The sequence below is a fragment of the Coffea eugenioides genome, chromosome 10 (genome assembly GCF_003713205.1).
Source record: "Coffea eugenioides isolate CCC68of chromosome 10, Ceug_1.0, whole genome shotgun sequence".
Taxonomy (NCBI): domain Eukaryota; kingdom Viridiplantae; phylum Streptophyta; class Magnoliopsida; order Gentianales; family Rubiaceae; genus Coffea; species Coffea eugenioides.
In genome coordinates, this window is record NC_040044.1 from 4,802,772 (window position 1) to 4,821,250 (window position 18,479).

The window sequence follows — 18,479 nt, forward strand, 5'->3', positions numbered from 1 at the left end:
TTATTCGCACCTCTTTAATGGCACAAAAGTAATCACCGCCAAAATAGTAGTATTTTTGGATTTGGTTGTCGGGGCCAAAAGGGCAATCTTCAAGACTGCAGGGGCAGCGGGGGCTCAGTTTCCATCGCGCTTTTGCATTCATTTCGTTTCACATCCCACCATCTTCTGCTACACAAAACAAACTACAATAACTCTCCCATTTACTACCGCTCATCCCCCATCACTATTCAACTCTCACACAGCTATGGAAGACATTGAAATCCACATGATTTTCTTGATGACTCACAGCCGAAAATCATTTTTTATACTGCATACAAATTTCCCTTTCTTTAATATGCATGACATACCCCTAGACATGGGCTCATAGCCATTTTTCTTCTTATCTTTGCGGGTATTCTGGACGACTGTGGTTTGTTTCAGTTCCTGGGGTGGTAATTTTCTGAGGAATTTGCCTAATGGGTTGAGTTATTTAAAGGCCTCGTAGTCAAGAACATACGAGTCATTCCACTTTTTGCATTGCTTTTGGTTGTGAGAAAAGGTGCAGACCTTTGGGTTTCAAGAGAGCAAGAAAACGCTTGTGGTAGTTAATACTTAGATTCCACTTTTTTGGCAGCATGAAAAACTTTGGTTCATGGGTTCTGTTCTTGGTGACTTCGACAGGTTTTTTATGCTTTGCTTTCTCGACTGAGAGCAGCATCACCTCATCAAGTCCCGGTAAATTCTACCATCTTTCTTCTTTTCATGCTTAAATTTGTCTCTCTCTATCTCTGTGCAGGATAAACCAGATAAGGACATCATGCTCGTCTACTTAGAAGTTAAGATTACATGAAAATTTCGAAAAAGTATGCTTTTGTTTAGTAGTATGTGAGAAGGGGTTCAATCAATTTACGGTCATTATTCAATTTTAAACTCATAGAACTTCCTCTGAAGAGCTTGCCTATGTTCTCCTTCAGACTACATTTAATTCAACTTTCATAAGTTTCAACTCATGGCCTGGTGTTTTTATACTAATAGGAATTGGTTTTGTTGGATGATTGTTCATATCGAACTAACCTTGTATGGCCAAAAAAGAGAAACATATTGAATTGCAGTTAAGTTTCCTGTCAGAAGATGTTTGATAACAGTAATTGAATTGCATAAAAAGAAAAAAAATGCCACCGGAAGCAAAGCAAACACCATGAACAGTTTCCCTTGCTTCTTTTCCTCAAAAGAAAATCAAGAAAAAATAAAACTGAGAAATATCTGAGTGAACTTCAGTGTCCTGTGTTTGAACTTTTGTCTTCTGAAAATATATTCTTTTTATCTGGTTTCACTTTGGTTTAATTTCCAGATTATTCATGTTTGTTTAAAGGGCTTAAAAGTTTTGGTTCGTCCTTCTCCATAATTGTCACAAATCTATCGGTACAAAAGGCCAAATTGACAAAAGTCACCCAGCCGCCAGTTTGATTCCTCAAAGGAGCTGCTTGGACCAGGAGTTTACAAGGATTATGAACAACCTTGTGCCTCTATGATAATAAAGATTGGTCCTTAAGAAATAGGCGTAACTGAGATTATCTGTATAATTAACTTTCCAGCCAATTGGACTTTTGGCAAATGGATCAAGTAGGTCATTGACTGCTCGTAGCTAATGCTGTCTCTTGATCCCAGTATTCTTCTGGCATATGCCTGTGGTTACCTTTTCATTGTACACTAGACGATCGCCACTTGAACCGATCCCAATAGTAGAACATAACTGTTAACTGAATAATTGTTGTTTTTTTATATGCATTGGTATAACAGAAAATAGTTAGAGAAGCAGTGTATCAATAGAATGCTACAAACAATAGTACGAATTTTATCTAGAATAATTTTCTAGTCCAGGTCAGGTGCTGAATGCTGATATATCTACTTGGAAATGAATCTCAGGTTTGGTTCTCGATCAACTTGGGAGTGATATAACAGTGACTATCCAGAGTAGGAAGTTAAAGGTACTTTTAACAATTAAGACAGACTTTCAGGCATGGAAGTCACTTCTATCTGCATGCAACTATTTGATTGATAAATACCTGAAAGGCCATTCCAGCTCCAATATTTTGTCCCCCCCCTTCATGTCAGATTAGTCCTAAGTAGTCACTTGGTTTTATCTGATTCTTTCTTTCTCTGATATGCAGGAGTACACTGCAAGTACTTATAAGGATGAAACAGGCCATGCAGAGCTTGATGATTACCGTCCAATCGATCCAGCTCCTAATTCAAAGGCTTCCATAAGACCTGGGCCTATCCAACATGGTACTCCTCTCATGCCTTACATCCCCAAGCCTTCTCCTCCCCCTGGTCACCAGAAAGAAGGCGGCTTCCCTTAAGACGATTTCCAAGCTCCCTCTTGATGCTCGTGCCTGAAGGGGAAGAATGTAATAATTTTTAGGTGTCGGAGATTATTAGTTTTCTTGTCTATCATGTAATATGTCTACGTTGAATGAAAACTTGCATGAGGCCCCTATAGGCCTTGCCTAAAAGAAAACCATAGTTGATCGATATATTATGATTATAGCTAGTGTTAAATTGTAATCCTTTGATTGTTTAATTAACCTAGGAAATCAGCATAAGCATTAAGTTGATTCTAGGCAGATAATTGGCATTTAAGCACACAGTAAAACTGCAGAGGCAGCATCAGTTAACAGGCTTATCTGGTGAGTCAATCAAAAATCCTATTCAGAAAATAGATCTTCAACAGATATCCTAATTCCAATAGCTAAAGGCATGTTTTTGTTGAACATCCTTGTCCTTGATACGGGAAATTTTCTACATGATGGCAGCCCCTGCAGTTTTCTAGCCGTGATTTGCACCGCCAATGTTAATTTTCTGACTTCAAGTATTTAGGCTGCATACTTAGCAGCTGTCGTAGCAAAATGGTTTCCGTCAGGCTTCCTTTCAAGAATAGCCAGCTTGACTTTTACCATGAATAACGAACGCAAATTGACCTTAAAAATTTTTAGTTGCATAAAAAAATTGTCAATGTGGAGTACAATGCGAGAAGGAAACCTAGGGAATTTGTAATTTACTCATTCCATGGTCAATTTACTAGTGACTGGAATGAAGGATGTACTAATTTGCTTCAACAATTATATTTTTATCTTTGGCTCTTTGTATAAAACGGTTCTTAGACAACCAAAATCCCACCTTCCCGGAAAGAAAAAAGGCATCAAGGCAAAAGACATCATGCTCAATTGCATGGATAAAGGAGAGCAAGGAAACTAATGTTTTCTTGTCTAAATATCCTGAAATGGAGTGGGTGAGTCTACTAAAGTGGATGCAATGATAAATTTTACTACTAATAATCAAAGCATTGTGGTTGGGAAAGTTGGAAGGAAGATTCCTTCTTCCTCAAGGGTAAGCCTTTATTATTGAAACTTGGATGGTTGCCCACTCCAAAACCCTCCCCACCACAGCCCATAACTTTTCTCCTTCCTTTTTCCAAATGTGGTTATTAACCTCTATTTTGGATAACCTACTAACTGCATCATTCTGTATAGTCTTTCTCCGTCCAATAAAACAGTAACTCTTAGCATGATGATAATGATCGTCAATAGTATGAAACCCGTGTTTTGTGTTAGTCCCCACATTTTCACTCCAAATCAGATAATCAGTGCCACTTAATTAGTAACAACTCAGTATCACTCCTTCATCTGATGCCAAGCGTCCAATTAATTTAAGTTAGAATCAGATATCACGTGATAATTTAAATTAATTGGACACTTGATATAATTTTAAAAGTGACACTGAATTGTCGTTGAGAAAATGACATGGCGCTAAAGATCTCAATTGTTTTCACTCCTTTCTTTGGTGGGATGGAAATTAAGTGGATAATAAGATCATGGAGATATGAAAACTACCTCTTATATATATATATATATGTGTGTGTGTAGTTTTCTCTGTCGTTTCATTTACACTTGAGACTGGATTTGGGCCATGGTAATTGAGTTTCTAAGTGAAGTTTCTTAAGTTACTTCAGTATCAGTACCAATAACACTAGGCAATATATATGAAGTGACTCTTAAGGTATGATGCTTTCCATCTCCTAACTATCATTATTCGCTAATATAATTACTACGTTTTAACTGAAAGAAAGGACTATTGACAACTTCACCTACTGATGACTGACTGTTCACAAAACTTTCGAGAATTCAAATCCCCGATACGTGTATATAAATCCAGTACAAGCAAAGTTCCCAAGACTTCAGCAAAGTTTATTCTTGAAACCAAAATAAAGCAATTTGAAAAAGAAAAATAAAAAAAAAATGCAACTTTCGTCAAACCTACAAGTTGAGGTCGTCTAAATTGAGGGATTTCATGGTACATGGATTGCTAAGGAGAAGCAACAGTTGATTCTGTTTCAGTCAATCTAAATTTGTGCTTTCATTCGTGCTTTTTCTCATATATATTGCTTACTAAAGAAACAAAAACCCGATCAAGTATGCATTACAAAGCCAATAATGTGTCTGTTTGTGGCTTGTTTTGGAGAGGGGACGAAGAACTTCTTTCTTCTTCTTTTTCCTCTTTTTCTTCCCCTTTTTCTTCCTTATGCTAGTGCTCAAATTTCCCTGTATATTATAGAAAGTAGCACGACAAGAGATACATGAAAGTGTTAATTCCAGTATTGGGTTAATGTATTTCTACAAAAATTAAGGTGGAAAGGTACGTGAATGCTAGTTGCAAGCTTTGTAGGACAAACTGGAGTTGGAGACGAGATGTAGTGAGAGGGAATCAATGTATATGCTCAATCAAACGTTTCCATCGGAAGCAAAAATCATTTATTATGGCTTCAAGTTGCAAATGTAGTGCAAATACACGTACGAGCAGATATGATTGCATGCTCTCTCGAGCCAAAAGATATTTGGCTCCGAATAAGCAGAACCCATATCCTCCAAAGACAAATTTACTTCCCTGGTTCGACTCTCAAGTATCCTTCTATTTTGCTCCCCTCATTAATGATTAATTTGTAAGATTTTAAATCTCCTCTTGAAAAAACAAAAACAAAAAAAAAAGAAGAGCAAATTTACGTGGTAACAGAGAAAGTGCCTGCTGGGAGTAGGACCTAAACCGTGTTGACACCATACAGAACACAAGTAAAGGCGCATAACAAGTAAAGATACTGATTGACAAAGAAAGGCGATTCGGGACCGAACGAGAAGGCCAAAGGGCCAGCATATGATGATAACTCTGTAGCATCCATAATCCATGCCATCTCTTTTTGCTGTAAAGTGGATGTTAAATTCTCCAATTAATTGATGATATACTGTGGTAGTCCTCCAGTCCTACTACATAATTATTACTTTATTAGCATATGTTCCATAAAATGTGAAAAATTCAGCTTATTTATTAACTCATGATTATTGTTTGGCTACATGGTCATTATTATTTGCATTACAAAATTTCTCTAAAGATGGACGCTTACTCACTATTACATGTTAGTTCACTATTTTCTCATTAACCATCATTAAGGCTCTTTTATCTTTATTTTAACTCGTATTACATGTATAATATATCAATTGTCCTTTCTTTATCCAAGAGAAAACTTTGAGATGTTAAGTTGGACCATAAAATAAAGAGCAAAAAACCTCAGCGCCCGTAGACTTTTGATTATCAAACAATTTTTCATTACAAATTAGTCACTGAATTAACTAATCAGCACACCTGTGGTCATTTCGTCGATTATTGCTCTTAATTTACAAAATAATTAGAGCACATGTCAAAATGTAAGGGCATATTTGTCTACCAGAGGTACTTTATTCTGAATATTTTATAGATAAAGAACAATAATTGATGAAATGGCCATGAGTGTGCTAATTAGTTAATTTAGAGGTTAATTTGTGACGAAAAATTATTTGATGATCAAAAGTCGATACAGATAATAGTTTAATGACCGCTGAAAATTTTTGTTCTAAAATAAATGTGTTCATGATCCTAATTGGGGTTAAGTGAAAAATGGGTATCTTTTCATTTCTAGAAAACAACCTAGCGGAGTTGTCTGATGATAACTAAAGAAGATAAAGAGAAAAGCATTTCCACTTACGTGCTGGAGAAGGTATGAACTTTTAGAACAAAGAATGAAAGAAGGGGAAGCGGTCCTTCTATATGCATGTGACATGTGTAATGTCTTGGATTTGCGCTTTGATTCGGGCACTTTCGTTATCAAAGTTGATGTCCCGGCGTTGAGATTCCGGCATTCAGCTTTAGAGATCTTTCTGTTGACCGTTTGTCTGTCTTGTACACCTATTCTGTATCACATTTAACATTTGAATACATATGTTGTTGCCCTCATTGTATTTAGATAGTGTCCCAATTAATTGCATTTTTCTAAACAACTAACACTTCGAAAGTAATATTAACCCAAAATCAAGAGAGTCGCGATTTGATCTATGATATATATATGAAAACTTAATTTTAAATCCAAATTAATTGTTATGTAAGCGATAATAATGAGTACATCGTAAATATATAATAAAATAAAATGAAAAACTAATTTCTTGGAAGGATTATAGCCTTCAAGTATCCTTGTATGTATGAGAGTTGGTCCTCTTTATCTCATTTTATTTGTAACAAACATTTTGATGACTATCCTTGCAGCTGAAGCATAGTGATGCCTATGTAGTAATGCTTTATGTTGATGAGCTCTAAGGATTTTTTTTTTTTAATATAAGAAAAAGTTTGGGTAAATTCAATTCCAATCACCATCACGAGTCAGTACATGCCCCCTAAAATCATAGATTGCTTAAAGGGGCTTTTACAGATCATCAGTGACTTATATTATTACAGATCGATCACCAACACAATTCTCATATTGACAGTGAAAATTGAATACATGATGTTTTACGAGAAAGTGGTCTATCTTTACCAATTAAGCTAACACTCTGGCGAAGGATTGCATCCAATGAATGCTGAAGCAGGGACGATGAAAGACATTAGAATGTGGACATTGATAGAAGACATTAACAACCTAATTAGTTTGTTTCAATTGTACTCCTTTTATGTAAGAAATACCGGTAGTATGAATCTATGTAAATGTATTAGTGAATATAAGTTAGGCATATTAATAGATAAGGAGAGATTTTTTGTCACTCCTTAGATGTCAGGTACACTTATGTAAAGTTGATTGAGTCGTTACTCAAATACTGTACAGTTTTGACATATTAATAAAAAACTTCTATTGTTTTCAAAAAAAAAAAAAAAAAAGAATGCCTAAGTGTGTTCATTTACGCTCTCATCAGATGTATCCCCTATTTGCACTGAAAACCAAAAGTTATCCACAAAAAAAAATTCTCTGTTTAAATTAGTACAACTAGTTACTGATTAATCAATTATACGTCTCTTGTGACGTATAAATGTCGCGTGCTTGTTATCTATCGAAATCCTGATTAACTTAGTATATTTGATTGATAGAAATACTTTTATACCTGTACACTTGATGGAAATGCCTAATACTTGGGATTATCATAAAGAAAGGATCGGGTTAGCGTTTCACGAACTCAAACGGGCCGGCCGACATTCTTTATCACTTTCAATTTCCGATGATTGAAGAAACCTTAATACTCAATTAGTAGTCAGATGAATTGTCCTTAACTAATCTTGACGTTAACGTCTGGTCAATATGTAGATGTTCGCAGTTGATCACTTAATTGTCCGTTGGTTCACCAAGAATTAATCATCATCCATTCTTGCACCTTCGAATTTCAGTTTTGTTTGAACTAATATGTCCAATGGTGAGTGTATTAATTAAAGTGTCTTCCTTCAAAATTTGACTTTCTCATAGGTTGATCGATATACATAAATTTCATAATTTAAAGGTGGAACTTGGTAGGATTTGTTATCTTATCAGTCAAGCACTCATGGTATAAGTTTTGGCCAAATATATTTAATTAATTTCTTCTCTCCACTTCTCCTCTTCTCTAATTTCTCTCTACTTTTTTTTCTCTTTTCAAAAGTCTTCTCTTAGAGAGGGAGACCACCACACATTACTTTAGTTTTTTTAAAATAAAGTCTCGCATAAGTTTTCTTAGTGAGAGGTTTCTGTTTCTCCTAAGGTTTTCTAGTGAAAATTTTTTGTTTTCCAAAGGGTTCCTACAGAATTTTTTGTGTTTTTTTAGATATGAACTTATTTCAGATCTCATTGTCAGATTTGACTTCTTTTTTTTTTGAATCTTGGTTTATTTTGATAAATTTCATCATCATTATTGGAGTTTAAAACCGTTGATTGGTAGATCTGACGATTACAACATGCTAGGAGGGAGTTGCAGCAATTTATCTGTTAGAAGACAACTTTAAAATTTCATGTATTTTTCAGATCTGTTCATAATTTTTTTGGATCTATTCCATCTGTTAAATTACAAATTTGTAATTTCTAATGCATGTTTAACTTATCATTAGGGTAACAATATAGATCAAATCATGCTGGACGATTTCTAGTAATTTGCTAATAAAATTTACTTTTTGTCCAAAAAAAAAAAATCAAACAAGTTATTCATTTAAAAGCGTTGGTTGGAAGAATAGTCATAAAGAGATAGATCATTGCAGCAAAAATTGAAAAAAGAAAAGTGCTCCTACATCATACGTTATGCGGATAATTATAATTTGGAAAGAATTATTGGACTTATAATTTTCTTTCTTGTCAAATTATTATGACAAGAACAATGGCGGAAACTCCAAACTCCCACACGACGCCTTATGCGTTAGTTGGGGTTGGATAGCCTATTCATTATGTCACCGCTAGTAAGTAAACTTAATTGTAAGCTGCTACAGTTGCAAAACTTTAATTAAAGACATCTCATAAACAATTGTGCATGGCGAATTGAGTTGAAATAAAGTAGATGGATCTAAAATATCAGAAAAGTTGCGATGTTATGACAGACAAAATCGAAATCATGATTATTGATTGTCTCAAACAATTAGAAATGACAATTACATTGGTTCAATACCATACAAATTGATAGATGGAATCATAAAAATTTACCTTGGCAAGTTGAATCTTGATATATTTATCTTTAAGCTCATAATATAAGATATTTTCAAGTTTTCTGAGAGCTGTCTCCTAATTCAAGTCCATTTCGATGATATGTTTTTTAGATGTTTGCATAATACTATAATTTAGTGTAAAATTTATAAGAAGAACTTTTTGTAGAGAAATTGAAGAACTTTTTTTTTTAATTATTCTTTTCCCTTTCTTTCACCTCTTCTTCTTCCTTCCTGTCACCACCAATGCTTCAATCACTGTTGGCCATCACTGCCAGTTGGCACCCCTATTGGTGCTAGCGGCGCCGCCTCCTCCCCTTTTCTCTCTCTCACTCCTTTCCCCCTTCATTCCCTTCCTTCCTCTCCTCCTTCCCTTGCTACGCCTCTCTCATCTCTCCCTCACCTCACTCCCTCCACTTCCCTCTTCTCGGCGTGATCATAGACTAGTGCACAACTAGATTTGGTCACACGACAAGGTCACAAGGAAGAGGGAAAGAGGGCCAGGAGAGGAAGGGGAGAGAGAGAATGACAGGGAAAGGAGGAGGAGAGACAAGAGAGGAGAGGAAGAGGAGGAGAGAGCAAAAAAGTAGAAGGCTGTAGTGACAGTGCTTGTAGGTTGAAATGGGAAGGTGATAGTAGAAGAGAGGAATGAGCATGTGTTTTTTTATTGTTTTATGATGCATATGTTAAAAATTTTGTGGTGTTTTTAGTTGTTATTGTAGATAAAATTAAAGAAAAATTTTGAGTGTGTTTGAATAGAGTATTATTTAAAATATTATTTGGAATAAATATTGTAACGCTTTTTATGATATAATGTATGTAAAATAAAAAAGTAATTTAAAATATAAAAAATATGTTCAAAAATATATTTATGTTGTAAGCGAAATATTATGTGGGGAAGTTAACTATCCAAATTTGTCTATTAAAAATAGGCAAAAAAAAACTGGACATCCAAACGGACCCGAGTAAGCATAGCGCAGATGTTGTCTAGTTCCTTCCATGCTATAACCCGTATTATGAGAAGGATTTGTGTACGTCAAGGGAAAAAACAGGGCCTTGTTGAGTAATTCTCCTACAATGAAAATTGGTCGCCAAAACATCATTTCCTCATCAGAAACCCATCAAACAGCGTACAAACAATCATTATTATCGTCTAATCTACAAGAAGTAAAAGAAAAGTATAACCATTAGATAGCTCTAATACTTTAATTGGAAGAGTAATGATGTTGATTCTTACTTGAATTAGTAAATAATTTTCGCCTGCCCTTGTGAGCAAAGAAAAGGTTGCCTTCTCAGAAGTACCCTTTTAACCCATTTTTGCCTGTAACCTCTTAATTAATCCTCTCATTTTGCACTCATGTCATTCTCTAATCTCTATCAACAATCACGTCACGTACAGCTCCAAACAGTAGTATCTAGTACAGCTCCAACTAAACTCCACCAATATTTATTTTCATCTAATTTTCATCTAAACCGACACTAAAGAATATCCTTAATCAATTGTCATCATCGTAACGTCTCTCCCAAGATTCACCAAAAAAACCTTCATCAGTGCCCCCCCACTCTCACTCAACTTTCCTTAGCAGCCAAAGTGACTTACGCCTTACCCCAGCTTTCTTCCTCCACGTGTCCGTCCATGTAAGAATCAAATTAAATTCTCTTTCTTGAAAAAGTTTGGGTTTGAATATATTAATTTAATTGCCCTTTGGAATTGGCTTGAATGGTTTTGGGGGTAGCTCAGTTGAGTCACGAGATCGCATGTTCGAACCACCTCTTTTACCGTTTATGTATCCTTGGGAGGCAGGGTGCACAGACGAAGGGAGATTAATTTGACAAAAAAATTAAGATACTTCCTGTGTTGATAAAAAAAAAAAAAGAAATTTTGAAGAGAAATACTTTTTCTTATAAGACCACAATTAACCTGGGGGGATTAGCCTCCAGATCTGAAAATATATATATATATATATATATATATATATATATAAAAGACCACAATTAACTCACAACAGAATATTAACTTACAACCGACTAATGAACAATCAGATAGACATTAATTTATTCGTGTAAAAAAATTTTTGTATACTAACAGATTTGGATGGATGGCACAGAATTTTAATTCAAGAATTACCCCTTTTCTTTTTTTCTCAGATCTAGATGGATGGATGGCACAGAATTTTAGTTCAAGAATTACGACTCTTTCTTCTTCCGGACGCGATGACATGAATTTAGGATGCTCGGGTTATGAGGAAGATCAATTCGTTCCGAATAATCCAAGTTTGATGGAGCTATAATTTATAAAACTTGTTTTGCAACCCATTTCTAATATTCATTTTCAACCCAAGCATGAATATGTTAGTAGTTGAAATTAGATGTCATTTTAATATGAAGAATTCGGCTTGATTTGGCTAGCTACCAATAATATGTCACCAAATAAAACTTTCGCTCTCTTAAATTAAGCTACCCTTTTAAAACCTCACTCCGTTAAACCCAGCAAATACTCCCTAAATCCTACTCTACCGCCTGTGAAGGAGGAGTCTGAGTAAGACTTCGCTCATGCGGTCCGTGCCATATCTGTGTACAACTTTTAATGCAATAGGCCTAGCCCCGGAAGTACACCAATTTTTCTCTCTCACACAGTCACACATTGGAACGACAGTTATGCTTCCCAAAATCTCGTCCTTAACAGGCCCGCACTTTCTCTCCCTTACTTCCGCGTGTAGTGTCGCCGGATTCGGTAACGGTCATTTTTCCCGATCCCTCACTCTGTCCTTTCTCTCTCTAAAACTATGCATAAACCCCACTCTCCACTCTCTCTCAGGCGCTAGCTAGATACACGTACACAGTTAACATCATTGCTCGGTCGTAATTTTCACTTTCTCTGATTAAATTGAGTGCTTTTTTCGGAGGATTAGGGTTCTTAAGAAATGTGAAGTTAGCAATGGTGGCTACTATTTCTGCTAAAACACCAAACCCTAAGCTCTCATCAGAATTCTCGTATAAGAATAGTACTAGTAGAATTGATAGTAGTAATGTCCGGCTAAATCCAAAGAGACCTCCATTGCTACCTTCGGAAGCTGAAAATGGACCTGCTGGCCAGCTACGGCGGCCGAAATCCAGAGAGGTTACGTCACGGTACTTATCGTCTTCGTCCACGTCATCATCTTCTTCAATTTCGACGTCGTCGTCTTCGAACTCAGGAAATTCCATTTCCTCGCGCCGGTCGGCTTCGCCGATGGTGTCAAGGACTACGACAACGACGGCGATGACTCCAACGCCGCAGAATTACCTGCGTCGGGCGCAGTCTGCGGAGCGTCGGAGGCCGGTCACTCCAAAGCCTTCGTCGGTGGAGATGTCCAGTGCTGCGAAGCTACTTCTGACGTCGAAGAGGAGTTTGTCTGTGTCGTTTCAAGGTGAATCGTTTTCGATGTCGGCAAGTAAGGCGAAGCAGGCTCCCGCTCCGGCATCGGCTTCTGCTCAGGCGGTTATTGGTGCGGGTAGCGCGAGGAGAGGTACACCGGAGAGGAGGAAACCGACGCCAGTGAAGGATCGGATGGAAAATTCAAGTTTTAAACCTAATGATCAGCAGCGATGGCCTGGGAGATCGAAGCCTGGGAATTCGAGTTTTTTGACTCGGAGCTTGGATTTTGGCGCTGCTGCTGATAAATCCAGATTCAATGGATCTTCGAATGATGTTAAATCAATGCAAAAATCTTCAATCGATGCTGACAATAGACTTAAAGCTGAAAAAAGATTGGAGCCAGCTACGAAAGATGTTGAGCTGGAGAAGAAAGCTGAGGTTGTTGCTAACGGGACTTCAGCTTTATCAAATGCTGCTACAGATGCGGCGCCTTCAGATAGTGAGAGTGTTTCTTCAGGGAGTACTACAGGTTTACAGGAATGTGGGAATTTGGCTCAATCACGAGGAGGCCCACGTGGCATTATCGTGCCTGCGAGATTTTGGCAAGAGACAAACAATAGGCTCCGAAGAGTGCCGGAGCCTGGTTCGCCACTGTCAAAACATAATGGATCAAAAATTAAAAATGTTTCAAAGTTAATTGGTGCAAAAAAATCTTTTAACGATACCCCTGTGTCATCTCCTCGAGTAATTTCGGGGTATGTATCTCCTCTTCGAGCTGGCCCAAGGCCATCATCACCAAATAGGAGTTTGAATTCATCTATCAATTCTGCATTTAGAGGGATGACTAGTCCAATGAGGATGAGAAATGGTGTTGCAAGTATGTTGAGTAATGATGTATGTAGCACGCCGTCTATTTTGAGTTTTGCTGCTGATATTAGAAGAGGGAAGGTGGGGGAGAACAGAATCGAAGATGCACATGAATTGAGGTTATTGTATAATAGGCAGTTGCAGTGGCGATTTGCAAATGCTAGAGCAGAGGCTGCTCAATTGGTTCGGACTGAGACAGCAGAGGTAGTGCTAATGTTTGTCCCTTCTTTAATTCGAAAGACCAGATTGCACCTTCATGCACATTTTGCTTTGTCTCTTTTTGGATATAGCTTTGCTTGGAGTTCGTTCCTCACTTAATTGCTGTCTTATTGTGGTATTCTGTTGCATTCCTTTGGGCTCCTCTGTGGAGGCTTTCAATTGCAATAAGCGGTTGGAATTATCAAATTTCAATGCAGATAACTATGACTAACGTAGACCAGTTTATTACCAGTGCCGTATGAGTCTCTGGGAAATGAACCATTGTGCATACTTTTTGCTACCTTCACTAGTAGAAACAACACTACTTGGTTTCGAATTTGAAAGTCAGGTGTAGGTGGATGCCTTGTTGCTAACATTTATGAAGCCATTAATAACTAGGATAGAGTCTGAGGATGGCTAGTTCTGAGGGAATTTTCTGGGGATGAGGAGCTTAAATGCTAAAGAGACATGACAGAAAAGGGAGGCTATTTACTTCCCTCTCTGATAATAACTCAAATTGGAAAGATTGCTTTCATGCATTTTAGACAATGACACGGTAAGCGAAAAAATAATTTGGCACTTACTTCTGCTGCCAATCTTGAGAGAAGAAGTATACTAGTATACAAATGGTAGGCGGAGAAATGATTATTGAGAAATGCTAGGAATTTCTTTTTTAAATAAATAGCTAGATGCAGCCCATTCAAATTTGAAACCTATTTGTAGGCACTGAGATAATAAGACCCTGGTTAATAGGTTCAGGAAGAGAAACCCAAGGTGAGTTGGTTTTGCAATTTCAAGTTACTGGAGCTGGAGAAGAAGAGCTCCAGTAAAAGGAATAGTTCGGGTGAGCTTGATTACTTGGTTTTGTTTATAAAGTTTTTGACAGTATAGCTATTTTCTAGAATCATTCTATGGGTATTGTTTTTCCTAGCTGTGCAAATCAATGACGTGGTAGACTTAGTGGTTAGATTTATCTGTATTCAGGTGATTTCGGCCTCATTTGAGACATGGTGTCACTTCTGTACCAATAATTGACCTACTTGTGACTCTTTAACATCCTTCTATGCATTTCCTTTAACAAATCCACTACTTGTTAGTATAGAAAAAACATAAAATTCACGAATAATGTGTTACGATTAGTTGAAATCAGTAGATAACATCGTGGACAAGGACTTTGGATTGACATGATTAAAAATTACGCACCAATAATGTTTAGGATCCTTTTTATAGATTTTTTTTTTCATGAATCCCCTGTAATCTAGTTTATAAATGAAAGAAAGTAATCTAAGTATACAAATGAAACAATCTATGTTGATTACTGAAATCCAGTTTATGAATCAAAGTAACCAAATGCATTTTTTCATGCCGCTAAACATCTTTATTGACATCATCAAGTTTCTAACATTTGCTTCAGCTATGGGTTGAGTCATCTATTGGGTCTGATATTCTCTATAATGAGAACCTAGCAGCCTTGGTACATTCTTTCCTCGCACATGAAATCTTGGGTTATTATGACATTAACACTAAAACCATCGTTGCCCCATAATTATCATATTCTGTAGGGCATAGATTGAAAAAATCCTAGGCCAAATTTTTATTTTGTCGACAGTCATAATATGGGCTCCTTGCAACAATTTAATTACTTAAGGCTACAATTCTGTTGGCTGATATTTCCTTTGATTTACTTATCCACCAGAGAAGTCTGTATAATGCCTGGGTGACTGTCTCAAAATTGCGGTATTCTGTCAAATCAAAAAGAATGGAGCTGCAACTACTGAGTCAGAATCTGAGGCTATTCACCATCCTTAATGATCAAGTAAGACTCATTTGTTGTTGTTATAATGCCGTATATGAATTACTAGTTAGTTGTTCAAGACTTATTTCATGCTTTTAGCACCATAATCTGGAAAGCTCTAACCCTTTCTTCCTTAGCTCATGATTTATCTATTGGTTCTTTCTTGAATGTGCATCAGATGATTTAATCTCTCTCTCTCTCTCTCTCTATATCTCTCTCTCTGTCTCTGCGCATCTGTGCATGCTCACGTGCTTGTCCAGCTTAACCTGGAAATGCAGATGTGCTGCGGTAGTTGCAACTTTTTAACAGGTTAATTTCATGATAACAAAGAAAATTTCTTTGCTTCTTGATCTTAGCCATGTTGAAAGTGATAATTCTTCTGCCCCATATACCTTTTGACTTTGAGGCCAGTTCCAGCTATATGTATCTTTAGTGGATGCCACTGAATTAAATACGTTTGGCATATCTTTCATGCTTTAGTTAACATGATAAGAACTGTTTCCATCTACTAGCAATGGTCTGGATCTGTACTAAGTCTCAATTTGTGTCTATTTATTTCAGGTTCCATATCTGGACAACTGGGACATGATTGAGAGAGATCATTGCTCTGCTTTGTCAGGGGCTATAGAAGCTTTGGAATCTAGCACTGTGCGTCTTCCAGTTGGTGGTGGTGCCAGGGTATTTGTTCTTTTCTTCTTTTATTTTTATTTTTATTTTTTTAAAATTTGTGTTATGTGTGACAGCCCATCATTTTTTAAGTTTGGCATGTGATGGCCTAATATTTTCCCTTCTCCAATTGTCTTTTTTTGCAGGCAGACATTCAGGATGTTAAAAATGCTGTTTATTCAGCTATTGATGTGATGCAAGGAATGGCATCCTCCATATGCTCTTTGCTCCCAAAGGTGATTTCTGTTTTTAATAAATACAAGGAGCTACTGTTTATTATCAAATATATGTAGCAAACTTTGTTAACTGTTAATTGTTTGGTCTTCATTTTAACCTTATTGCTTCTACGCTTTTTCTTTTGCAACTGAAGAGCATCGTTTTAGTAGCTTGTCATCTTTCCATCAAACTATCAGCAAGGGAAAATAATTGAAGGGTAAATAGATGGACACTATTCCACCGCAAGCTCAACTTATATGATAGGCTAGGTTTTCGCATATGCGACGAGTGGCAAGTTCAAGGTGTTTTTCTTTATGTTGAAACAAAAAACGCTAAACTGAAAAGGAATTGTAGAGATGCCTATTTCCTGTCAGAATGTGGAAACATTAAGTCTACAAGAAAGAAAAGAAAAGAAATGTATATTGGTTACTACGTATAGAATGAGCATGTTTTGTCTACTTGTAAATCATTTATTTTCTCTGTGTTTTTCCTTTCCCCAAAAAAAAAAAATTCCTACTGCATATCGGGAAGTTTTAAGCAGCCAGTGTACAAGATCTCGTAGGCAGATGTACCACTGTTTAATTAGTCTAATGCTTTGGGTAGGCTCTGAACATTCAGCTCAAGTTATACCTGCAAAGTAACATCACAGACACATGCTTCCATTATCATACTTGTGGTTCTCCATAAACTTGGAATATACTTCTCTACTATGTTCTGAACAATTTGGTCAACAGGTTGAGCAAGTCAACAAATGGATCTGCGAACTTGCAAGATTGGTAGCAAATGAGCGCAATCTGATTGAGCAATCCAGAGATCATTTGTCAAAGTTAACAGAGATGGAGGTAACAGTAAGATTTAGTTTTGTGTTCTGTGGAAATTTTTGATACTTATACAATTAATATCAAATTTGGTTGGTAGTGGTATCTATCTCTTCTATCATTGTGTTTGATCCCCCACTGTCTAACAATTGAAATGCTGAAGGACTCTCCTGATAAAGGTTTTATGTTTTCCAGGTGAAGGACTGTAGCCTCAGAGCACACATTCTGCAATTAAGACGTTTGCATCCTGTCTTAACAACCAAAGACTAAAGCTGATCAAACTTGACTGACGTGAAATCCTAAAACTTCCCCAAAAGGCCAATTTTTGCCTTGGATAACACGAGAGGTGGTGATTGACAGACAGTGAAACAGTTAACTTTTGGGTTGAAGAACTGAAGAATGGGCATTTTCTTCAATCTTTGGAAAGTAGTAAAAAAAGAAAAAAAAAAATTTTTGGCATGCACTGTTGGTAGGAAATCATCGAAGTACGACCTAGATTTGTATACTGCTCATGTTCAGTAGCTTAGTGATATATATGTAAATATTTCTAATGATGATTCTGATAATCAAAGGCTTTCTCACTCAAGTTTGTATGGAAATGCACGTATTCGTATCATTCTGTGTATTCTTGTCTCTTTTTTTGTTTGCTTGGTTATTTTGGCTGCTTTAGTTAACACATATGGACTAAGTAGCTAACTTTGCTACACTACCACGGTCGTCCCATGTGAGTAGCACTTGACAGAGGTTTTTTTTCAAAAAAAATTTTTTTTAACCGACACCATCAGTTGCCTTCTATTTTTCATTTTCTTTTCCGCCATAAATCTTAACCAAACATGTGCTTGAGATGTGAGGGGTTGGTTGCTTTTTGTTGTCTTTCTGCGAGAGCAGGATAGCAATGGGGTCAAGACTTTTTCTGCCTGTGACATCATTCCCACTCCCTTCCTTCTCTACCTCAGTAATCTTCTCATTCTGTTCCATCTCTCGTCTCTTTTGTTCTTCTGGGTGATCCACTATTACAGGAGAGAAATGCTGAGATTCTTCTTCTCGGTAAGTGCATTTTTTAACCCCCCCCTATTTTTGGTATCTGAGTTCAATTGTTAAAATGATGCAGGTTGAAATGCGTCTTTAATCTTTATATGTACTGCTCCAGATTAGTGTTGCATGTTTCATAATTTTTTCTGATTTCCAGTGATATGCTTTGATTCTGCCCTAAAGCCCTCTCGTGTTCTTGATTTTGCTGTATCATCATATGCTTTTTGCCTTGATCAACTACTTTGGCTTTTTTACTTTTTGATTGTTTACTTCATGGGGTGATCCTTAGGAGTACTAATGATTTTCGGGGAATTATTGCAGGGACAGAATATTATTTGGAGTGTATATATGAACAGCTAATGGTTGGAGCACTATTGTCAGGTTATATATTTGTTTGATAACTTTTTTGGGTTTGAGTTTCACTTTTTTTAATGCAATTGGCTCTTCAAATTCAGCATGCTATGCCTTAGTTTACTAGGATTCTGATGATACCCTCTTCTCTTTTCTTATTTCTTGATTTTCTTTCTTATGAGTGGATTTAAGA

General features: G+C 36.6%; 2 protein-coding genes across 2 annotated transcripts; both read left to right on the forward strand.

The window, feature by feature from the left end:
- The first annotated feature begins 257 nt into the window (after positions 1–257).
- LOC113749645 lies at positions 258–2,597 on the forward strand. Its single transcript, XM_027293464.1, has 3 exons — positions 258–714; positions 1,906–1,967; positions 2,151–2,597. Exons 1-3 carry the CDS (start codon positions 615–617, stop codon positions 2,340–2,342), a joined length of 354 nt encoding a protein of 117 aa, XP_027149265.1. The 5' UTR covers positions 258–614; the 3' UTR covers positions 2,343–2,597.
- An 8,973-nt stretch (positions 2,598–11,570) lies between these two features.
- LOC113748607 (QWRF motif-containing protein 2-like) lies at positions 11,571–17,519 on the forward strand. Its single transcript, XM_027292079.1, has 6 exons — positions 11,571–13,414; positions 15,105–15,224; positions 15,765–15,881; positions 16,016–16,105; positions 16,820–16,927; positions 17,099–17,519. The coding sequence occupies exons 1-6, from the start codon at positions 11,924–11,926 to the stop codon at positions 17,171–17,173; spliced, it is 2,001 nt and encodes a 666-aa protein (XP_027147880.1). The 5' UTR covers positions 11,571–11,923; the 3' UTR covers positions 17,174–17,519.
- The last annotated feature ends 960 nt before the right edge of the window (positions 17,520–18,479 follow it).